The 21,874-nt window shown below is 40.2% G+C and overlaps 6 protein-coding genes across 8 annotated transcripts; 4 read left to right on the top strand and 2 right to left on the bottom strand.

Annotated features, from left to right (window-relative positions):
- Positions 1 to 170: 170 nt before the first annotated feature.
- On the top strand, positions 171 to 4,512 carry LOC116924896. The gene is made up of 5 exons (XM_032931484.2): positions 171 to 901; positions 1,158 to 1,356; positions 1,901 to 2,097; positions 2,994 to 3,335; positions 3,641 to 4,512. Exons 2-5 carry the CDS (start codon positions 1,314 to 1,316, stop codon positions 4,025 to 4,027), a joined length of 969 nt encoding a protein of 322 aa, XP_032787375.1. The 5' UTR covers positions 171 to 901; positions 1,158 to 1,313; the 3' UTR covers positions 4,028 to 4,512.
- Positions 4,513 to 5,455: 943 nt separating this feature from the next.
- LOC116924898 (proliferating cell nuclear antigen) lies at positions 5,456 to 6,583 on the bottom strand. Its single transcript, XM_032931487.2, has 3 exons — positions 6,239 to 6,583; positions 6,011 to 6,176; positions 5,456 to 5,939 (listed from the first exon to the last, which is right to left on the bottom strand). The coding sequence occupies exons 1-3, from the start codon at positions 6,457 to 6,459 to the stop codon at positions 5,541 to 5,543; spliced, it is 786 nt and encodes a 261-aa protein (XP_032787378.1). The 5' UTR covers positions 6,460 to 6,583; the 3' UTR covers positions 5,456 to 5,540.
- A 124-nt stretch (positions 6,584 to 6,707) lies between these two features.
- LOC116924899 (C-type lectin domain family 4 member A) lies at positions 6,708 to 8,437 on the top strand. 3 transcript variants are annotated; one of them, XM_032931489.2, is made up of 7 exons: positions 6,708 to 6,841; positions 6,984 to 7,139; positions 7,205 to 7,426; positions 7,540 to 7,656; positions 7,756 to 7,829; positions 7,894 to 7,999; positions 8,068 to 8,437. In XM_032931489.2, the coding sequence occupies exons 3-7, from the start codon at positions 7,273 to 7,275 to the stop codon at positions 8,319 to 8,321; spliced, it is 705 nt and encodes a 234-aa protein (XP_032787380.2). In that variant the 5' UTR covers positions 6,708 to 6,841; positions 6,984 to 7,139; positions 7,205 to 7,272; the 3' UTR covers positions 8,322 to 8,437. The 3 variants fall into 3 exon arrangements, with proteins under 3 accessions (XP_032787380.2, XP_032787379.2, XP_032787381.2); XM_032931488.2 differs by lacking the exons at positions 6,708 to 6,841; positions 6,984 to 7,139 and having other exon boundaries at positions 7,735 to 7,829; XM_032931490.2 differs by lacking the exons at positions 6,708 to 6,841; positions 6,984 to 7,139 and having other exon boundaries at positions 7,220 to 7,421; positions 7,735 to 7,829.
- Positions 8,438 to 8,535: 98 nt separating this feature from the next.
- On the bottom strand, positions 8,536 to 12,125 carry LOC116924892 (probable ATP-dependent RNA helicase DDX23). Its single transcript, XM_045174902.1, has 10 exons — positions 12,027 to 12,125; positions 11,300 to 11,668; positions 10,955 to 11,237; positions 10,614 to 10,880; positions 10,287 to 10,548; positions 10,104 to 10,229; positions 9,752 to 10,038; positions 9,452 to 9,691; positions 9,114 to 9,377; positions 8,536 to 9,036 (listed from the first exon to the last, which is right to left on the bottom strand). Exons 2-10 carry the CDS (start codon positions 11,650 to 11,652, stop codon positions 8,638 to 8,640), a joined length of 2,481 nt encoding a protein of 826 aa, XP_045030837.1. The 5' UTR covers positions 11,653 to 11,668; positions 12,027 to 12,125; the 3' UTR covers positions 8,536 to 8,637.
- Positions 12,126 to 13,546: 1,421 nt separating this feature from the next.
- Positions 13,547 to 16,085, top strand: LOC116924905 (phosphoglucomutase-1). Its single transcript, XM_032931504.2, has 10 exons — positions 13,547 to 13,862; positions 13,916 to 14,197; positions 14,260 to 14,413; positions 14,483 to 14,673; positions 14,738 to 14,892; positions 14,954 to 15,064; positions 15,122 to 15,262; positions 15,327 to 15,510; positions 15,573 to 15,707; positions 15,780 to 16,085. The coding sequence occupies exons 1-10, from the start codon at positions 13,620 to 13,622 to the stop codon at positions 15,867 to 15,869; spliced, it is 1,686 nt and encodes a 561-aa protein (XP_032787395.1). The 5' UTR covers positions 13,547 to 13,619; the 3' UTR covers positions 15,870 to 16,085.
- Positions 16,086 to 16,849: 764 nt separating this feature from the next.
- LOC116924904 (glycine dehydrogenase (decarboxylating), mitochondrial) lies at positions 16,850 to 21,861 on the top strand. The gene is given in 19 exon segments (XM_032931501.2): positions 16,850 to 17,004; positions 17,075 to 17,284; positions 17,802 to 17,880; positions 17,943 to 18,078; positions 18,137 to 18,301; positions 18,368 to 18,593; positions 18,662 to 18,766; positions 18,768 to 18,982; positions 19,054 to 19,133; positions 19,210 to 19,349; positions 19,404 to 19,490; positions 19,561 to 19,737; positions 19,805 to 19,989; positions 20,052 to 20,253; positions 20,325 to 20,587; positions 20,651 to 20,792; positions 20,861 to 21,068; positions 21,135 to 21,388; positions 21,458 to 21,861. Coding segments are annotated over 18 exon segments (3,021 nt in total). The 5' UTR covers positions 16,850 to 17,004; positions 17,075 to 17,083; the 3' UTR covers positions 21,614 to 21,861.
- The last annotated feature ends 13 nt before the right edge of the window (positions 21,862 to 21,874 follow it).

A 21,874-nucleotide genomic window follows, 5' to 3' on the forward strand; every position in this document is an offset into this window, starting at 1 on the left:
ACATCGTGAGTAGAAGGGGTGTAAGTAACACTATAGTCACAGGAATGTTTGGAATTTTCTCCGACACCAGGTGAAACAAGTCTCGACATGTTGGAGAAAATAAAAGAAACAGGTGTGGGTCACGAATCGGGTCACTAGTCTCTTTTCCCCCTTATACGTAACTCTCTAAATCATCCCCGTGTCGAGACTACATCCTTTATACGCGTTATGGGAATACATGTCTGTGTGTGTGGATGTCAAGATTTTAGTTACCTTAAAAGTCAATCCAAGTTCAGTGAGAAAAGCTTTTTCTTCTTCTTCATTCATTAGAGGGAAAGAGAAAAGGGTGGGGGGTCTATGCCCTACCACCAGCAGGGACTCACGTCTGACCCAGATATTCAATCTTGAATTGAGTCAATTCCGAATTCTTTTGGGCGTCGGTTTTTTATTTTTTAAATCTCAGACTAAACATTTTTTCCCCGTTACGTACTAATACGCAAGAATTTCTTTCAGAAAACAAAATCCTTTCACTCTTTCTGTGTGAGCTTCTTCATCATCATTTCTCTTTTTCTCGGCCGTTAACTGGGTTACTCGGACTCTGCCCACCTTGTGTCAAAAAGAGAGAGAGACCCATCGTCATTTTTCCGTTGAAAAGCTTTTTAAAAGCCAGCATCTTTTTCGGGAAAAAAACAAAACAACAAAAACCTGCAAAGATCAGCCAAGACGATTGGTTTTCCGTACAAGAAAATGATGATGATGATAATCGAGCTAAAAAGCTAAGAAAAACTTTCGCTCATCACGTTTCGTGCACTCATCGGGCAACAACAGATCAACGAGGGCAATACTAAGATATCGGGAATTACTAAATTTCTTCCACTAAAAAGAAAAGGGTCAAGTGAAAGTTCAGGTATCAACAATTAAGGTAATCGGACAACCAAATGCTAATCAATTTAGAATTAAAAATAGAAAAGTTGCTAAAAGTTTGAAGGAAAAAAAAAACAACAACATTTAATTCGGTTAATTGTTCTCTGTGAAAAAGATTTTTCCCTATACCATCTGCTGTCCTGATAATTTTTTTTTTCTAATTATAAACTCGGCGCCAAATGTCGGTCATGTCGTGTGATAAAAATTCTTTATTTTTAAATTATTTTTAAATTACATTTTTTTTTTTTTTTTAGAATTCTGAACTATTCCGTTCCGACGGCAAAGCCCTGAACTAATGGAACGGTGAAACAAAAAAATTTTTCAATTAAAAAAGAAGAGCGTCCGAAAGGAAAAAAAAGAAGACGACAACTTGTTACAAAAATTAAGGGGCCTAAAATCGAACGTTTACAATGGGAAGGACCTCATCACCCAGCCATCAGCAGTTCCTTTTCGGTAAAATTCTTTCATTTTTTTCTTTTTTAAAGGAAAAATCTCAGGAAGTTTTGGGTTTTGTTGTTGTGACCTCCTATGACGAACGTTCCTTGTAATTGTTATCGTACCCCGGCGGAAAGAAATTGCATTTACCGTACGATTTCTTTTTTCCGGAAAGTATTTCATCTTTCCCATGTTGTTATTAGTTGACTTAGTTTGTTTTGTTTTTCTTCTCTTTTTTAAATGCACGGACGAGGAATTTTGGTGAACACATTTTTACCTGGTTCCCAGTAGAAACAATTTCGCGGTTCACTTTATTATGGATTTTTTTTTTTCGTTTGTTTGAAAGTTCACCCATTTTCTTCTCGTGAAAACAAAAAATATTTTCGTTTAATTAACTTCAAACTTTTTTTCCCCCCTCAATTGCGAGTTCTGTTTCTCTTTTGCTTTAAAAATGATCAGAGAAAGCTGTTCTCACTTGCTCATCCCACTAAGAAAAATGCCCTCCGCAAAATGAATTAGTTTGCCAATTTGAAAATAAAAAAGCGATTACCTCGTTGCTCAGGTATGTTGGCATTGGGCGTGTTGAGCTGGAGCGTGAATCCGGCATTGGGGGCTGTTCGACGTCCGCCCAATTACCACCATGATCACATGCCCGAGACGTCGTTCACGTGCGCCGGTAAAGTCGTCGGTGGCTATTACGCAGATCCAGATGCCGACTGTCAAATGTTTCACGTCTGCGTCCAAGTCGACGAACATGACGTAAGTTTCAACACACATTTTTCTATTCTCTGTGTAAAAAAAAATAAGAAAAGAAAAAGGCGATGGGTTAGTTAAATGCGTCATATATAACCTTTTCAAATAACTTTTACTGCAAGAAATTAAAAGTTGAGCCAAAATCATTGGAAGTGAAAGGGTTTCTTTCTGGTTTGGCGTGAGTTGAAGGCATGCGAATACCTGGAATAACCACACAAACACGGGACATGCGCTTAAAGATCTCTACATATATGGAGAGGAGGGGGGGGGGAGGAACGTATACGAGGTCACCTGAAATTCGCTCATCTCTTCTTTTTACGCAAGAAATATTTTCGTACAAGAGAAAGGGAAAATATTTCTCGTTCTGTAAGGCAACTCGTGTGTCTTTAGCCAAACAGCAGGTCAACTCACGAACGAGAGCCCCTCCACAGAAAAAAAATCCTGTAAATTAACTGTTTGTTGCCTCCTTTTTTTTTTAGTGTGCCATAATGTCGTGTGTGTGTGTGTGTGCACAGGTGTGCAAAGGGCAAAAGTGAAAGGGAAATTGAGAAAAGTCGAAAAAAATTTATTTTAATCCATTGTTTTCGTGCGTGTACGCTCGGCCTATTATACACGGTCACGCTGCCACTTCTAGGGGATGGGAATTGGGGCTTCTCAGCCCTCTCGTGTAACCTCTCTCTTTTTTTCGCGAAATTCGATGCAAGAGAGAGAGAGCTTAAAAAAGTGCTTAGATCTCGTTCGTGAACTTGTCGTTTTTTTCTTTCACGATCACGATATTTTGGCTGGGAATGTTCCATCATTCGCCTTGGCACGAATTTTGTCTACTCACCATTTCCATGTTTTTCGTGATAATTTTCGACATGAACGAAAATATAAAAACAACAAAAAATTCTCATTGACAGGTGAGAGATTTCAAATTCATGTGCCCAAACGACACAGTTTTCGACCAGGAGAATTTCATTTGTGCCAACTGGTTCGAAATTGATTGCCGTTCGTCCACATTTTTCTATGACAAGAATTTGCAACTGTTTCAACCGAATATTGACCAAGATAAAAACAAAACCACCGGCACCGGTAGCTCTTCGTCGACCGGTTCGGCAACCGAGGAACCATCCGAGCAGCAAAAGAGGCAACAGGAGCAACAACTCAAACAGTTGATGGTTCTAGAAGAACAACAGGCTGCCCAAGTACTCAAACAACAACAGGTGATTGACCAGCACGAACGACGTCAACAAGAACACCAGGTAAAAAAAAAAAAACACTATTTTCTAAAATGTTCTCCAATTGCAACTATACATTTGAATAATAAAACAATCTAATCAAAAAAAATAGAAATAATCAATTGTTGCAGCGCATGTTGCTCTAAGGGGGGGCTGTTGCGATAATTTAATCTATCTGTTCACCTTCGTGTTTTTTTGTGTTTTTAAACCCGGGTTAAAAATATGTTACGCACTAAACTAGTTTATCGATACGCTCCACTTAAAAAAGTCGCAAGAGTTGAATAAATCAAACTAATGGCTTTATATCTGCACGCGTCTTGCCCAAACAGAGAAATCAATTGCGAATAATTCAAGACCAGCAAAAACAACAAGAGAAACAACAAGGACGCAAGACCGCCGCCACTTCAACCCCCGCAGTTGCTCCACGTTCCATCAGCGCTGACAAGGTGACGACAACGCCCAGCAGCGGTCATTACGTGGAAGAAAAAGGCGAAGAATCGGTGATTGAATACGATTATTACTATTACGATTACGACGATAGTTTGGAGCATGGCAATTTCTACGCAAATGACGACTACGATCCGAAAGCTCCTGGACGGATCATCGATCCTACCAACGCTCGACCTCCTCTCCTTCCCATTATCCCTCCATCCACCTCGTCCTCTGTCGTCAAAGCCTCGACTCAAGTCGACGATAAAACGAAACATAAATTATAAATTGCTGAATAAATAATAATTAAATAATAATAATCTTTTAAAGAAAAAATGACGCCTTGTGTTGTAAGAAGAAATTGTGTTTTTTTCCTTCACTCCTCCCTTTTTTCTAAATATTACTACTCCATCCATCCCCCCTCCCCAGTGAATGGAATTTAATAATAGCGTTACGCGCGAAAAAGCCTTCCCAAATAAAATTCTAAAAATAAATAAATAAAAAAAGCTTTGTCTATGTCGGCAATTTGTACAGGTACGGAAAAAAATAGCAATAAAAAAAATATATATCTAATGACATAATGCTGATCCTCCCCTTTTAAAGACTCTTTTATTTTTCCTTTGTGTGTGCATGTTGTGTCTGTCCGTATGTGAAAAACAAAATGAAAAAAAAATTATATTTTTGTTAAAAGTCCCACAAGAGGAGAGAAAATTGCGTAACGGAAATTGGTTGTCTTCATGACGGCAAGGAAATAAAATTCAAAAAACGAAAATTACTTGTCGCAATTATTTTAAACTTTCATAACACGCGTGTCAAAAACCGCTTACGTTTACGGCAAAATCGAGGCATTTGCAATCTAGTGGCTAATTAACGAATAAGAAGCGAAAATTAAACAAATGGACCGCGACCCCATCTTGTGGCTAGACGAAGATGATTTAAAGGTTTCCATTCAACTAAAGGACGGAAGCATTTAAATTGCCCGTTTTCCAATTCGGTACATGATGGATGATATTAGTGGTTTCTTTACAGCGACCGATTGCTAGACACGTTAATATTTACTTTCGATTCTCGAGAAAGCCGGAGGAAAAATGAACACGTTGATAAATACCCCATTCGGCTGGGGAATGGAAAGTTTTGTTTCTTGTGAAACGTATTTTTAGAAGCCTGAACTAATTCAAATCACACGAGAGAAAATCCTGTCGAAACGAATTGCAGGAATCTAGTTCCTCGATTCAGTTTTGACCCCACCTTCAAATAGTGCAATAAAAGGGAATGGAATATTTTCGAAACAAACTTCTTAATAGACTACATTTCTTAAATAGCTACCGCAATACCAAGAATATCTTTGTGTTACCTGGTGACGACAGTTTTATATCGTAACTTCCTTATTCTGCCATTTAATTTCTGTTATTTGGGCGAAGTTCTTTCTCCCGTCCAAACGAGAAACAAATCGGTCTGAAGATCGAAGCGCCAAGCACGAAAAAAAAAAAAAGAAAAGAAAATGGTTGAGTGTGCTCTGCAATCCACCACCCCAAAAAGCTTTCACAATCCGGTTTCAGCACGCACAGCTACTGAAACCTAATGGCTATATAAGATTACAGATACACAACTAATACTCGTTAAATAACTGATGAACGTACTATCTGTTGGACTTTCACCGATGACTGAAATGAAGATTTTCGTTTTGTTTTTACATTTTCTTTTGGTGAAAAAAATTTCCTTACAAGAAATGTATTGGTTTCGAATGGCGTCATAGTGAGGATAGATATGCAATGAGGTGTGCCGCACCTGTTTAAACAATTAGGCGGCTTCTTCATCTTCAATTTTAGGGGCTAGGTAATAGCGAACGTGGCCAATATCTTCAATTTTATACTCGACGACCAATGGTACTTCAGGAGACATGGAAAGCTGGACAGATTTTGAAAGCGACGTGGCTTTGGTAAACGAATTAAGATATCTGCAGGCAAATGTCAGGGAGACGGGCTCTTGCATCTCAATGACGACAGCCTCTTCTTCCTTGTCGACCTTGGCTGACTGAGCAAGCTTAATATTGCCAGTTCCAATATCTCCTGTTGCTGAAAACCTGACTCCCTCTTTTGTGCAGGAGATTACCATGGACTCTCCAAACTGACTCAAGTCTCTGCAAATTCTGGCAAATTCACTAGATGGCAGTCTGATGGTGCATGCATAGTCAGTTTCCTGTTAAAACAAAAGATGGATGTTTTTAGACAACTTTTCCTGACAAACCATATCATTTTGTGCTAAATTACAGGGATGCCCAGGTGTTCTTGGTCGAGATTCATGAGCTTCATTTCGTAATCTGATACTTTGTCTTGATCGGGGGATTCAAAGACGAAGGTAACTGTGTCAGCATTGTCCTGTGCTTTGATTGTGATAATGTCTTCATTGGAAGCACACTTGAGAATCTTTGACATGCTGAAAAAAACAGGATTGTGATAGTTTAACAACATTAAAAACAGATCATAACAAATCATTACCTGCCCAAGTTCATGCCCATTGACAAATTACGATCACATCTGTATTTGTCAAATCCCTCAGCTCTCAGATTGAGAGAAACGAGACTAACGTGAGAATTGTCCATGGCTTGGAGTTGGATGCCGGCATCAGAACAGTCCCATGCTGCTTCATTCAGCAATTCCTTTAATGCTTCCATAACTTTCTTCAACAAGGATCCCTGGAGAAGACGTGCCTCAAACATGTTGATGGATTGATAAAATTGTAGGAAAATAAGAACTAATAATGGGATTTGACAACAACGAGAGGCACAACCGACGTAGTGAAAATGCAAGCGCTTCTGAAGAGGAGCAACAATGACTAAACCACTGCCGCCAACGATTTCGCGGCAAAAAACTACACGCCATCTATTGGAAGTAATGTAGAGAAGCTGATTTGCTAGAAACTCTGATCACGTGATACTTCTCCTTCTGTTTTTGGCGGGAATTGTCAGAGCTTCCATTTTGTATCATATTTTTTGTATGTGATACAGTGACAATTGTTTGTTTCCCACAGAAAATTGCATTCCAGTTCGTCTAATGAGATTCAGAAGTATGAGCAATACTTAAAACGAAGGGATTTGATAAGTACGTCATGTCTCACCGTAAATATTTGAATTTGTTCATTGTAGAATCATTTTCCATATTGCTCGCCATGTGCTGGCTGTGGACAGCAGACGTTCTTAGTTTTAAACCATCAGTTAACTAAAAAAAAATGTCTTCATAATAGATGGAGGTTTGGATGAAGAATACCAAGACATTGCTATTGTAATGTTATCACTGATTCTCCAAATATGTGTGTTATTGGTCTACAGTCCTTTTTAATATGCAGAACCGAATACTACGCATCTCCATGCCTGTTAATCGTATTTCCATGTTAATGCAGGTACCGCCATCTTTCACAGAAAGGAGAACTGAATTGTTCTATTATATTTCAAAATCCTTTTCTAGTTACGATTTTGAGAGCAAAAAACTCACGTAAATGGTTTTTGCTTTGGATCAACACAATTTTAAACAAAATGGAGTGTCTAATCGATACAACAGCCGTTAGATACGGTTGGAATTGCCACTTGATACGGAGTTGGGTTCTGATAAGAAACTGTAGCAAATCCATCTCATCATGTGTAACCATTAATACGACTTACCATTTTGGATATGCAGTTATTCAGTTGGGTAAACTCATCGCGTTGATAGCAAATCCCTTCGAAATTGATTCATAGAAATGAACGAAATTTTTTTCAAATTCTTCGTATTAGCCTTTTATACAATAGGTATTTGTTGTGCAGGCCGTGTCCCAGCATTGGTGAATAAAGGTGTAATATTAAGCGAACCATTTGAGAGCACAACAATCCCCACCAGTCCGACAACAAGAACCACATGGCCAGCCACAACAAGAAGACCAAGTAAATAATTATTTATGGACATCCCGCTCTTTTGGATTCATTAGCCTATCAATAATTTAATTGGATTTTCTAAAACAGAGGAATGCCCTTTTTTCGAAGACAATCCTTATGGCGTGTTGTGTTTTTACTGGGGTGGCCAGTGTTATTGCTACGCAAAAACGAGTTCCACTAACGTACGCATTCGTTATATCTTGATTGAAAACAATTTACATTAAAAATTGCTTTATGCACTTGAAGTGGGATGGAGCGAAAGAATTTTGTCGGGCCGGCAATATGACTTTGCTCAATGTTGAAACTGAAGAGGAGGATTATACGATCTTCACTAACGGAAAATACAACCCAGGTAAGAAGATCTTGACAGAGATTATGCTAAGGCATGTAGCGTCATTTTACCACACTTACGTTACGCAGGATTGTACTACGCTGAATATTGGACTGCGGGAAGATACTCCCAGGACGGGAATAATGAATGGGAGTGGGCTTCAACCCAGCCTTTTATACCGATGAATTACACGCACTGGTATGCCGAAGAACCTGGAAGCAGCGAACCTGGAAGCTGCGCCAGTTTTCATTTCTATTACGGTGACTTTTACCAATGGGGCTGGAGTGATTATCCGTGCAGTAATTACGCTGGAGCAATCTGCGAATCAGTTTCAGTTCTTTAAATCTTAGAAATGTAATGGCAAAGGTATTGGTTAATATGTTGACATTTATCCATAATTTTTTCAAGTAAATAGTGTTTTGCTAATTAGAAGTTTTATTAAAATCTGGCTCCGTCGAATCCTGGGAAATTTCCCAGTGCATTGTTTTTGGTAGACCAATAGTCCACATTGGAACCACTAAACCATGCTTCCATTTCTTTTTAAAGATTTCGTCGGGTTAGAGCAAAAATGATTTTATTTTCCTCTCCAGGAAGTATAAAATCATAAAACGGAAAATGCACGATTGTTTGCATAATGACGAAGAAAACAGGAAACAAATTTAAGCGAAAATTTTCTCATCTTTCCGTCTGCGCTGGACGACTGTGCCAGGTTTGTGTTGAGCGTCTGGATGATTGGCCAACTCTGGAGGGCAAGTTGATACCGGACTGGATAGAAGTAACGCTTTCAAATCGTAGAATAATGGAGAATCATCCTTAGTTAAGAAAGAGATAGCTGTTCCATGTTTGCCTGCTCGACCGGTACGACCAATACGATGGGTATAATCCTCGATTGTTTTGGCCATGTCATAGTTGATGACCAAAGACACGTCTTTAATGTCAATACCACGCCCGGCAACGTCAGTTGCTACTAGAATGTCTTTCGCTCCCGATTTTAAGTTGGAAAGGGCAAATTCACGCTGCTCCTGGCCCTTGCCACCATGCAAAGTACAAGCATTGAACTGCAAGAAAAAAATGTCTCAATATTGTAAATCTAAAAAAATAATAATAGTAATTCTAAAATGAAGCAATGACTTACGCCGAATTTTTCCAGGCCCTTTGCCAAAACGTCGGCTCCCTTCTTCTGATTGACGAAGATAATGATTGGCGGTTCGAGTTTTCCACGACGTAGGATTTCCATCAACTTGTTGCGTTTTGCATTTTCGTCCACCATGTAGACAATTTGCTCTGTTCGCTCGACGGGCTTACCTGCAGAGCCAATGTAAACGACAGCCGGACGTCTCAGATAAGTTCGAGCTAGCCGCTCCACTGCTGCAGGCATAGTTGCCGTAAACATGACCGTCTGATAGCAACAGTTTAAGAAGTTCTATTAGTTTAATCGTTCTTTAAACTTTAATTTAAATATAAATAATCAACCTGTCGGAATTTATGCTTCGAATTGAAATTGGCCATAAGTTTTTGCTCGTCTTCTGCATCATCGTTGTCCGGTTTTTGATTCGTCACGGGCATATGTTCCAAAATCTTTTGCACGTCGGGTTCAAAACCCATGTCAATCATACGATCTGCTTCGTCCAACACGATGTACGTGCACTGTGACAATACCAAATATCGGTTTTCCAAAACGTCGATCAAACGACCAGGTGTTGCGATGACGATCTATGCGAAAACAAAATTTGTAAAAACCCGGAACATGAAGGAAGACGGATAGAGATATACCTCGCAACCCATTCGAAGTCTGAATCCTTGCTCTTCCCTGGAGAGACCACCGATAACGGCCACTGTTCGTATGCCCAAATGCTGACCGAATTTGATGCACTCTTCTTCGATCTGTTGAGCCAATTCACGAGTAGGAGCCAAAATGATAGCGTACGGTCCCGAATCGTCATCACCCAAACGGACGTTCTTGGGAAGCGACTGAATCCAAACAAGCAACGGGATCAAGAACGCGGCTGTTTTTCCTGAACCGGTTTCGGCAACACCGATAATATCTCGGTTCTTCAATCCTGTATAGACGTTGACGAAAGCAGATTGAGTTAAAATTCAATACGAACGTATGGTTTTAACTTACCAATGGGAATGGCTTGTCGCTGAATTGGAGTTGGTTCTGTATAGCCTACTTTTTCAAGAATTTCCAAAGTCTCCTTATTGAGATCAGAATCTGCCCACGAACGGTATGGATTGGGAATTCTGCCACCTTCGAAAGAAAATTATGTCAATACGTACCAAAGAGGCAATAAAAACCTTTAATTACCCTTAATGGTGATGTTATAGTCTTCACGAAAGATACGCCAATCACGCTCAGTCATTTCTTCCACCTTCTTTTCTTGCCAGTGACGATCATCCCATTTCTGCTTATCTTCACGTCTTTGTTCCTTCTTCAAACGCACCTTTTCTTGAGCTTTTTCACTGTCTGTTCGACGTTTATCCAACATGTCACCATAAAATTTTGACTGATCTTTCTTTTGAGCTTTGATGTCAATACCGGCCACGTGACCACGACCATAAAATTGGACCTAGGACAGAGTACAATAAATGTCAGTATAGCCCATTCAAATTACAGCAATGAGACATGACAAACCTGGTGTCTTTCTTTGTAGATTGGATTATAGTCGACAGCCGTATCTTCTGAAGCATCCCACTCGAATACGAATTTACGTTCGTTAAGCCTGCGGACTCGGCGCTTCTTCTTAATCATGCCCAAATAACGATCTTTGATAGCGTCCATTTCCTTTTGTTTATCGCGGTCTGTTTCGCCGTCTTTACGATCTTTAGTCTCCTTTTCTCGCTCCCGTTCTCTGTCACGTCTTCGATCGCGTTCCGTTTCCCTGCTTGTTTCTTTGGCTGCCTACAATTGGGTAACGGAAACAGCGATACAGAAAATTAAGAGAAAAATTCCCCTAACAAAAGTAATTAAACAACCTGGAAGAAGGCATTTCGTTTCACTCTTTCGTCATCCTGTTGTTTTCGCATATTTTCAACCTCTTCCTGTCGCTTACGTAAAGCTTCGGCAGCGCGTTCTTCTTTCGTTAGAAACTTTGGTTTGCTCTTTGCCTCTTCTTCTGCTTTTTTCTTGGCCAACAGTTCTTCCAGCGATAGAGGTTCCTTCTTGACTATCTGTTCATTATTTTCTTCTGTTATTTCTTGTTCTTTCGACTCTTGTTCGGTTTTCACATCTTTCCGGTCGCGGCGTTCTCTAGGTGATCTGTAATTAAGTCCGATTCCATTAGCCAAATTTTAATAATACTAACAAGAAGCTTTAGTTACCTGGATCGGGATCTACGTCGCCTTGTTGCACGATCGCGACTACGTGAGCGACTGCGTGATCGTTTTCTTTCGCGATCCCTTCTATCACGATCACGTTCTCTGGCAAGATCTTTTTCTTTGTCTCGGTTATTCCCAGCACGTTCACGATCTTTGTTGTTGTCACGATCTCTGACGTCCCGGTCCCTTTCCCGATCTTTGTTGTCCCGATCTTTGTTGTCCCGATCTTTGTTGTCCCGATCTTTGTTGTCTCGTTCTCTTTCACGATCTTTGTTTTCTCGGTCTCTGTCAACTTCCCTATCTTTATTGCGCCGATCTCGATCGTCCCGAACGTCTCTTCGATCTTCGTTAACCATTTCTGCTTACAGGAATCTGAAAATAATAGAAAAATTAACAGACGATCAGCTACTCCTACAAAATGTCATGTAATGTGCTTGTAAACATTGATCGTTACTTTATATAAACATGACTGTTAAAAAAAAATTTAACAAATTGATATCCTGATTTTGAGAATAAATATTTTAGTTGAAAAGAATGGGAAAACTATTTTAAGACATCCTTAATGAGTCCTCTTTAAAAACACGATCACTTAATTAATTGCTTGTCCAAGATGTAGCGTAGCTAAAGAATACACCTCTCAATGTATGGAAGCTAACAATCGAAAAAAATGTTCTAACACTTTTTTGAGTTAGTTAGGTGGTCAAAAAACAAATGTGGGATAATTGCTTACGTGTTTTTCTTCAAAAATATGCAAAACGAAGCACCACATTCAAGTCAATACACACTTTCTATTAACCAGCGCATCACCAACTGTACAGCAGACGAAAAAAAACGTTTAAATAACGTTACGATGCCAAGTTAGATAAATCTTAAAAAAAATTATACTGATCATGGCCGTGACTCGTCAGTCCATGAGCCCTTGTCAACGGAGAAATTAAGTTCCTATCAATATAAGAAATTACTAGAATCACGTATGAACTAGTTACTTAGGTGTAAACCAAAGTTAAAATTTACCTGGCCTGCCTTTTGTTGTTCCGCAAGCTGGCAGCAGGCAGCAGGCAGGCATGCAGCCAAGCAGTTCTCTAATAGGACTTCACGAGTTAAATTTCCCCCATAAGCGCCATAAGCAAGACTATCTACAATACCAAGAGATTTACAACTATTTTCCATATGCCTTTAGAAGTACGACATTTTGTATTCTAGTTAACTCTGTCATTAGATAACAAAAAAAACATTATGCTTTATTTAACGTGAGTGACAACTAGCGATCGGCCCCGATTAGCTCTAATCGGGTTAACCACCACGCCCCGCCCTGAAAAGGGCATTTGGGGTTCAATTGGGGTGCAACTTCATCAACCAGGGTGGGGCGGGGGGAAAATCAAGAGTAGCCCCAATTGCCCTGACACCATTTTAAAAAATGGTTGCTGTTACAGTTTCAGGGTAAAAGTCAGGATAGGCGGGTAGAATGAGGTATAATCGTATCGTATCGTATCAGAGTCATAGACCCCGGGGTCTATCAGAGTCATAGACCCCGGGGTCTATGACTCTGCTAACACTTAGGGCTCGGCCCCGATCACATTCTAATCGGGGACACCGCTAAGCTTCCCCGATAAAAATGAATCGGGGAAGTTAAGTGCGGGGATCAGGGATTCCTTTTTTCGGTGCGGAACGGTGCTATAATCGGTGCTGCACCGATAGCACCGCTTTAGCCATAGGGGGCTTGTCTTACCAGTGACCTTGCGTTCTGATAGGCCAACGAGAATCATGTGACAAGGGTCACATTTTGTTCTTGTCGGCCGCAGGGCAACTGCCAATTTAGATCACTATTCATTGATAATCAGGGAAGGCACCGATCACCGATATCACCGCAGCGATCACCGATATCACCGCACCGAGCACCGAAATCACCGCACCGATCACCGATATCACCGCACCGAGCACCGAAATCACCGCACCGATAAAGATCATCCCCGCAGCCAATCGACTAAAAAGTTCCCCGTTTGGCACGGGACCGAGCGCTACTAAGTACTCTACTAACACTAAAAACTTGCCGAAGCTCAGGAAGCTAAATTAACGGAGATTCTTCATTGCAATGGCTGAAATTGTTATAACATTGCCAAGTCTTTGAATTTTCACTTATTATGTTAAATTCTATTCTGTTTAAATATGATTAAGATTGACGAGAGAATTTGAGGAGAGGCTTTGATTTGAATTCACTGTATTCCCAACACGTCCAAGGTCAAAACAGACGACATATCATTGAATTGTCCGCCAAAATCACAGTCCAGTCAGTTGCTCTGTATCTACGGGCAATAGAAGAAAAATGTTGACTTCAGTCAAAGTATCCTCGACACCATTTGAAGGCCAAAAACCAGGCACAAGTGGCCTAAGAAAAGCTGTTAAAGTATTTTCTCAGCAACATTACACTGAAAATTTTATTCAATCCCTTCTTACCGGAGGACTTGGAGAAAGTCTGCCCGGCTCGACTCTGGTTCTTGGTGGAGACGGCCGGTATTTCTTACATGAAGCGGTCGAGATCATCGTTCGAATTTGTGCTGCCAATAAAGTAAAAGTTTCTAACTGCTTTGAAATTATGTATTTCTACATTTCTATTATTAGGTATCCAAGCTGATTATTGGGCAGAATGGCATTCTTTCAACCCCTGCGGTGTCTTGCATGATTCGCAAGTATAAGACTAATGGGGGCATTTTATTAACTGCCAGTCACAATCCAGGTGGCCCTGATGCTGATTTTGGTATCAAGTTCAATACTTCCAATGGTGGCCCTGCACCTGATGGTGTAACCAACAAAATCTATGAACTCTCTACTGGAATTAAAGAATATTTTATTGTGCCTGAGCTTAAATGTGATATAAAAACAATAGGAACCCAGCAGTTTGATGTAAGAAACTTTTTAAAAGAGGCACATCTATTTTGTTTTTAAATTGTTTTTACTTCTTGCAGATTGAAGGACATCCATTTACAGTGGAAGTGGTGGACTCTGTCAGTGATTACTTGGAATTGATGAAAGAGATATTTGATTTTGATTCCATCAAGAACCTTATTTGTGGAACAGGTCAAGCCCCCCTTAAAATTTTGATCAATTCTATGCATGGAGGTAATAAAAAATTTACTTCAAGAATTTAATTTATTGGGCCTATTGATAGAATATATTTTTTTTTTATAGTGACTGGCCCTTACGTCAGCCGCATCTTTTGTGATGAGTTGGGGGCAAGTGCAGAAAGCGTTGTAAATGTCATTCCCCTAAATGATTTCGGTGGCCACCACCCAGACCCAAATCTGACCTACGCAGCTGATTTGGTTGAAGCGATGAAAAAAGGCGCTTTCGGACTTGGCGCAGCTTTTGACGGAGATGGGGTATAATATTTTCTTAAGGTGCTTTTGAATTTTATACTTAATGTGAATTCATGTGAAATCATAGGACCGTAACATGATTTTAGGCGAAAAAGCTTTCTTCGTCACTCCTTCCGACTCCCTGGCAGTTATAGCAAATAATATGGACTGCATTCCGTACTTCCGCCGGACGGGAGTTAGGGGATTTGCTAGAAGCATGCCTACTGGCGCTGCCGTAGATAGGCATGTATTATTGTATTATTTTATTACCTCTTTCTATTAATCAAATGTTTTTCACGACTAGGGTTGCCGCCAAACTGCAGAAAAACATGTACGAGGTCCCAACCGGCTGGAAATACTTTGGGAATCTAATGGATGCCGGGCAGCTGTCGCTTTGTGGCGAAGAGAGTTTCGGGTAATTTAATGTAAACTGTTTCAGATGTTGAAAACATTTCATCTTGCAATGAATTAGAACTGGCTCCGACCATATTCGAGAAAAGGACGGAATATGGGCTATTCTTGCTTGGCTCTCCATCTTGGCTGTCAGAAAACAAACAGTGGAAGAAATTTTGAAAAATCACTGGACCTTGTATGGAAGAAACTTTTTCACTAGGTAAGCGCGGTAGTTACGTAATAAACTTATGTAACAAATCTCATGACATTGATTTGATCTTCAGGTATGACTATGAAAACTGTGACTCCGAACCTTGCAATAAAATGATGAACGATCTGGAGTCACTAATGAATGAACCTTCTTTCATCGGTTCGACCCATGAATTCGAGGGCAAATCTTTTATCGTGGCTTTGGCGGATAATTTTTCGTACACGGATCCCATTGATGGTAGCATCTCCACGAAACAAGTAAAGAACAACACCGAATATATGAAGCAAGGTGTCCTTACTATTTGGTGTCATTTTTCAAGGGTCTGCGGATTATTTTTCAAGATGGCTCACGGATTGTCATTCGGCTTAGTGGAACAGGAAGCTCCGGCGCCACTGTTCGCCTTTACATTGATAGCTACGAATCAGACGCTGATAAATATCTTCTTGACGCACAGGTACATCTTTATCGTTGCTAGGAAGCCTTGTTTTTCTTTTTACAAACAGTGTTTCTTACGCATTGAATTTAGGTCATGTTAAAACCACTCGTCCAGATCGCGCTTAGAATTTCAAAGTTAAGGGAACTCACGGGCAGAGACGAGCCCACAGTCATTACGTAACAAACTCAAAAACATGTTTATGAAACCGAGTACTCCTCGGGAAATTGAGCTAAAGTTATTCTTAGTCACCGCTCTAGTTCTTTTTTCTTGTTTCGGCTTTTTGGGTAAGATATAAATTGAGTAGTCTAGAATGTTGTTATTGATTTTTGAATCTCTTTATCAATCTGTTTGCTATGTGGCTAGCAGGTCTGTTTAATACACAGGCAATCTTTGTGATACGGGGTGAACCGTCTAGCGTAATCCCAAAGTGATGATACGGTTTCAGGTCAATGGGTCATACGTATGTATACGTACGTATCTCAAGTATCGTTCTCTAAAGGTAGACCTTCGAAACAATTGCTACATATTGACAAATAGTCTCTTCGTCAATTCAGGTATCTATGTTTAGGAAATGTCCCTGGGTTTTTATACCTTATCCGACGTCTGCCCTTGAAAAATATTTATGCAGTTAATAATCTTTGTTTACATTGACGCAAACTATCACGAACAAGTTTTATTACGACATTATTGGACGAGGTTTATTACGACGTATACTATCGCTAAGGAAAATGTAGGTGGTAAGTATGACAGTTTTACACCCTTTAAATTACTAGTATTTTTCTGTTGCCAACAGCAAACGCAAAATTTATTTTGCAGTTACGTAAGCAATACTTCGGTTCAAAAATATAGCCATTTTTAATGTTCGTTCGTGCGTTCATCCGGGTCCTGGCCAACATCGCAATGCCCTTATATCCAAAGTAAGTAGAAGCCGAAAAAAAAAAGAATCGTTTAATTTTGAGCTGAGAAGTTTGGCGCAGTGAAAGGTAATGCGTGCGGATTGGCCATGGACTTGTGCCTAGAGACAAGGGCGCCAAATGAGCTTTGAAAACCGCCTCGCGCTAGTTCGGGATCCATTTTCGCTTCTGTTTCTCTCTCTCCACCTTATACCCCACATTTCCTATGTGTGTGTGTACACACACACGAACAACGAGGTCAAAGTCGCGCGGGCCCTGTTTCGTCCGCACTGAAAAAGTCTAGTGCAAACCCCTCGATTCGCTCATTTCGGTTCGTGCGCTCGTCGTGGTGAGGTGTTATTTCCACAAGTCTCCCACATATTGCATACGTCCGTGTATGTTTGCGGGGCCCCTGTTAGTGTGTAACACTTTTGGATTGGATTCAGCTATTGAAAATCACTATTGACATTAATTCACGCGGTGTGTTTTTAGACTTTAAAAATGCAGAATTTATTGAGAGTTGTGGGTTCTTCGTCGTTAAAACAATGCCTTCGCACAAGCTCGAGAAGTCTGAATACTGCGCAGCTAGTTTGCGGAACTCACTTTGACCGCGTCGTACCTTCCCGACAGGCGTTCAAAACCCGACATATTGGACCAAGCGAAGCGCAGAAGCAACAAATGCTTGAAGTGGTTGGATGCAAGGTAAAGTTGTGATCTCTTACGACGTATAATCCTCCTTAATGAAATTCTTCGAATTTGAATTCCCATATATGTTTCTTATTGATAAGAATTTTGTCTTCTAGGCTTATTTTTGTAAGTAGATTTCTTTGGCGGGGTTGTATTTGTTTGTTTTTCTCCTTGAGTCGTCTGCTACACGTTCACTTTCTTTACTTTTGGATACGTTAGGGGTTTGCTTTTCTTGTTTCGACGTCCTTCCTTAAATAGCCGAACCTATACATTTCGTCCTTGAGGTTTTTAGACTTCTCCTTTGAAATGTCTATTGACTTTCAAAGCCTTGAAATTTGGCGGCTAGGAGATTGTAGAGATTTGGTTCCCCTAATTCTCACGCACTTTAGACAATGAGCAGCGCCTTTTTGTTAGGGTAACTCTGTGATTGTCTTTCGTGATCAACAAGTTAGCAAATAGATAAGTTTCTGTTTGTTTTGAACTATTGTTGTGTTATCATTGGCAATTATCTAAACAGAACTTCAACACATAGGATTTGGAAACACTTACAAAGAATGCCATCCCCAAAGATATTGAGCTGGGCAGAGACCTTCACCTGACAGAGCCACTTGGTATCAACAATGTTAAAATAGTGTTACAAGATGAATAACTCATTATTTTTGTCATTTCCTAGATGAATACCAGCTGATGGAAAGAGTTCAAGAATTGGCAAAACAGAACAAAGTTTGGCGCTCCTTTATTGGCATGGGATACTACAATTGTCATGTGCCACATCCTATACTCAGAAATTTGTTTGAAAATCCTGGATGGTATGTTTTCATTCTCCAAGTGAAATCAGCCAAATTTAATTTCTGCATTTGTATGCAGGTATACTCAATATACTCCATACCAACCAGAAATTGCTCAGGGTCGTTTGCAAAGCTTGTTCAACTATCAAACTATGATTGCTGATTTGACGGGCCTTGATGTGGCCAACGCTTCATTGTTAGACGAGGGAACAGCAGCTGCTGAAGCCCTTGCCATGTGTAGCCGGTATGTATTAAATGAACACACCGAAAATTTAACCCATGTATTATAATTCTATATATTTTCTTTTAGGTCTAATAAGAGAAAAGTATTTTTAGTCTCAAACAAGCTTCATCCCCAGACCATCGCTTGCGTAGAAACCCGTTGCGAAGCCATGGGTTTAAAAGTCAAAATTGTGGATTTCAACTCGGAAACAGAGATCGAAAAAGACATCTCGGCCGTTCTTTTCCAATATCCCGATACGCATGGCTCAATCAAAGACTTTCAGAGTCTCATTAACAAAACACACACCGCAGGGGTAAAACATAGTTTTAAGTCGTAATATTTTTAATAAGTGTGCTAAATTTGACAACTTCTGAATCATAGGCTTTGGTATGCTGCGCTACAGATTTGATGGCACTCACGTTGATAAAGTCACCTGGTGAAATTGGTGCTGATGTTGCAGTCGGTAACAGTCAGCGCTTTGGCGTCCCCTCTCGGTTACGGAGGACCACATGCTGCTTTTTTTTCCTGTAAAAATAACCTCGTCCGAATGATGCCTGGTCGCATGGTAGGTGTTTCGCGAGACGTGGACGGTAAAGACGCCTTCCGCTTAGCCCTTCAAACGCGTGAGCAACACATTCGCCGTGACAAGGCCACCAGCAACATTTGTACAGCTCAAGCCTTGCTTGCAAACATGGCAGCTATGTAAATGAAAATTTATGCGTGGACACGTACAGGTTTACTAGCTAACAATGTACATTAATTCATATAAATAGGTACGCAGTTTATCACGGACCTGCAGGATTGCAGAAGATTGCTCAACGAATTCATCATTCAACCATTCTCTGTGCCAAAGGTATATTTTAAATAAAAATAATCAGTTTTGGTAGGAAAACTATCAGAATGGGCTTTTTTTACAATGGTTGGAACAGGTTTGGAAGCTGGTGGTCACGTAGTACGCAATAACCATTACTTTGATACGCTCAAAATCAAGCCGTCAATTCCCGTGCAAGATATTAAAGCACGGGCAGAGGCGCAAGAGATCAATTTCCGTTATTTTCCCGATGGAGATGTAAGCATAGCTCCAGATTTTTTATTTGGTTAGTTAATGTAACTTTGTTTTTAGGTTGGCATCTCTGTTGATGAAACCGTCCGCGAGAAAGATATTAACGATATTTTTAATATTTTTAAAGTGGATTCTACTGCTGAACAAGTAAATAAAATTGTTTTAGTACTATTGAAACGGATATATATCATAAAAAATCTATAAATATCATTTATAGGTGTCACAAAATCAGGATGTTCTTTCATTCAGTTTGGAACATTCTCAGTGGAAAAGAACTAGTACGTACCTCACTCAACCCGTCTTCAATTCACATCATTCGGAGACCCAGATTATGCGTTACATGAAATCGTTGGAAAATAGAGACATTTCCCTCGTTCACTCAATGATCGCTTTGGTAAACTATCGTTTTCTTTAAAGCTTGCAATCCTTTCAATTCGTTAATCGCTCACGTTTATTGATAGGGTTCATGCACGATGAAATTAAATAGTGCTACTGAAATGTTACCATCCAGTATGCCTGAATTTGGCAACATTCATCCTTTCGCTCCGGTCAACCAGGTTGGGGGTTACCATCAAATGTTTAAAGAATTGGAAGCCGACCTGTGTGATATCACAGGATACGACAACATTTCCTTTCAGTCCAATAGGTAAGGCTATTGCGCAATCACGTAATCTAGCCGGTTACTAATTTCAATTTCTACGTTTGCAGCGGAGCCCAAGGAGAGTATTCCGGACTCCGGGCCATTAAAGCTTATTTGAATTCAATTGGTCAGACGCAGCGTAACGTTTGTCTGATTCCTGTATCAGCCCATGGAACAAATCCGGCATCAGCCCAGATGGCCGGAATGATAGTCGAGCCCATTAATACAGATAAGGCCGGCAGCATCGACCTGGCGCAGTTGAAAGCAAAGGTACATATTTTGGGAAGAAATCAGTTGTTTTGTAAGGAAGAATCCATTAATTCATCAACCTAAAAATCTAGGCTGAAAAATACAAAGATAGGTTAGCCTGCTTAATGATAACGTATCCATCAACTTATGGCGTTTTTGAAGAAAAAGTGGTCGAAATTTGTGATGTTATTCATCAACGTGGTGGCCAAGTGTATATGGACGGGGCGAATATGAACGCCCAGGTAGCACTTTGCCGACCTGGTGACTTTGGCTCGGACGTATCTCACTTGAACCTTCATAAAACGTTTTGCATCCCTCATGGTGGTGGTGGACCTGGAATGGGACCCATCGGAGTGTAAATTTACTCACAATTTATCTAATCGTTTTTCAAAATAATTAGAGAATTCTTGCAAAATAGGAAGAAACATTTGGCTCCCTTCTTGCCGACTCATCCCGTAGTCGATCCACTTGCTGGAAATTCTTCCCAGTCGTTTGGTGTCGTTAGTGCAGCCCCCTTCGGTTCACCCCTCATTCTGCCCATATCATGGTCGTACATTAAGGTGACATCATCTTGGTTTATTTGAAGTGTCATCATTGAAAAGCTTATAACCGATTTATCTTTAATTAGATGATGGGTGCTCGAGGTCTGAAAGAAGCCACACAAGTAGCTATCTTGTCAGCTAATTACATGAGTCGCATTTTGGAACCGCATTACAAGATATTATTCACCAATCAACGTGGCTGGGTAGCCCATGAATTTATCATCGATGTCAAGGATTTCAAACGGACAGCCAACATCGAAGCCGTAGATATTGCCAAGCGATTAATGGATTATGGTATAAGGACTTGTAAAAAATGTTTCCTATCCATATTGCCAGTTAACAAGGTTTGATTTTCTTCAGGTTTTCATGCTCCTACAATGAGCTTCCCAGTTGCCGGATCCCTCATGATTGAGCCAACCGAATCAGAAGATAAGGATGAGATGGACAGGCTATGCGAAGCTCTAATCCGTATTCGTCACGAGATACACCAAATTGAAAAAGGTTTAATGGATCCAGTGCGTAATCCGCTTAAAATGAGCCCTCATACACAAGAACAGATCATCAACAGCAAATGGGATCGACCCTATTCCCGAGAACTTGCGGCGTTCCCTGCGGTACATTTAACTCTTTCAATTATTGACGTGACTTTTTAAATATTTTTTTGTGGTAAATATTCCCTTTAGGCTTTCGTACGCCCTGAAACTAAAATTTGGCCCAGAGTTGGACGCATCGACGATATTTACGGAGATCGTAACCTTGTGTGTACCTGCCCACCGATGGAATCGTACATGAATAAAGACTCTGACAGCGTTGAGGGGGTTGCTGCTGCTCGAGCGTAATAGTTTGGGAATGGGCTGTTGTAGATTCTCATTCCAAATTATTATAATTTTTGTGCTTATTCTGATCATCTTTGCTCTATTTGCCATTTTTGTCTCGCCTTGGACAACATACCGAATTTCAATATTATTTTTCTCCTTCATCTGCCATACAAATAGCTCGTAAATGGATCCGGCATTACTAAATCTAAATCATCGAACGTGTTAAATTTTATGCAGAGTAATACAAATCACTAAGGCATGTATCAGGAGACAGTGTTTGTT

Source organism: Daphnia magna, linkage group LG6 (genome assembly GCF_020631705.1).
Source record: "Daphnia magna isolate NIES linkage group LG6, ASM2063170v1.1, whole genome shotgun sequence".
Lineage (NCBI taxonomy): Eukaryota > Metazoa > Arthropoda > Branchiopoda > Diplostraca > Daphniidae > Daphnia > Daphnia magna.

Bases quoted from the DNA above. Each gene is read 5' to 3' on its own strand.
- LOC116924892 (XM_045174902.1), bottom strand. From the start codon at position 11,652: ATGGTTAACGAAGATCGAAGAGACGTTCGGGACGATCGAGATCGGCGC. The intron at 11,238-11,299 runs GTAACTAAAGCT...ACTTAATTACAG, and splicing joins CGACGTAGATCCCGATCCAG to ATCACCTAGAGAACGCCGCG. The intron at 9,378-9,451 runs GTTGATTATTTA...TGTTGCTATCAG, and splicing joins CGAAGCATAAATTCCGACAG to ACGGTCATGTTTACGGCAAC.
- LOC116924899 (XM_032931488.2), top strand. From the start codon at position 7,273: ATGGAGTGTCTAATCGATACAACAGCCGTTAGATACGGTTGGAATTGC. The intron at 7,657-7,734 runs GTAAATAATTAT...TTTCTAAAACAG, and splicing joins AGCCACAACAAGAAGACCAA to AGGAATGCCCTTTTTTCGAA. The intron at 8,000-8,067 runs GTAAGAAGATCT...TACGTTACGCAG, and splicing joins TAACGGAAAATACAACCCAG to GATTGTACTACGCTGAATAT.
- LOC116924905 (XM_032931504.2), top strand. From the start codon at position 13,620: ATGTTGACTTCAGTCAAAGTATCCTCGACACCATTTGAAGGCCAAAAA. The intron at 14,198-14,259 runs GTAAGAAACTTT...TACTTCTTGCAG, and splicing joins TAGGAACCCAGCAGTTTGAT to ATTGAAGGACATCCATTTAC. The intron at 15,065-15,121 runs GTAATTTAATGT...GCAATGAATTAG, and splicing joins TGTGGCGAAGAGAGTTTCGG to AACTGGCTCCGACCATATTC.
- LOC116924896 (XM_032931484.2), top strand. From the start codon at position 1,314: ATGGGAAGGACCTCATCACCCAGCCATCAGCAGTTCCTTTTCG. The intron at 1,357-1,900 runs GTAAAATTCTTT...CTCGTTGCTCAG, and splicing joins CCATCAGCAGTTCCTTTTCG to GTATGTTGGCATTGGGCGTG. The intron at 2,098-2,993 runs GTAAGTTTCAAC...TCTCATTGACAG, and splicing joins TCCAAGTCGACGAACATGAC to GTGAGAGATTTCAAATTCAT.
- LOC116924898 (XM_032931487.2), bottom strand. From the start codon at position 6,459: ATGTTTGAGGCACGTCTTCTCCAGGGATCCTTGTTGAAGAAAGTTATG. The intron at 6,177-6,238 runs GTAATGATTTGT...TGTTTTTTTCAG, and splicing joins ATGGGCATGAACTTGGGCAG to CATGTCAAAGATTCTCAAGT. The intron at 5,940-6,010 runs GTAATTTAGCAC...TTGTTTTAACAG, and splicing joins AAGAACACCTGGGCATCCCT to GAAACTGACTATGCATGCAC.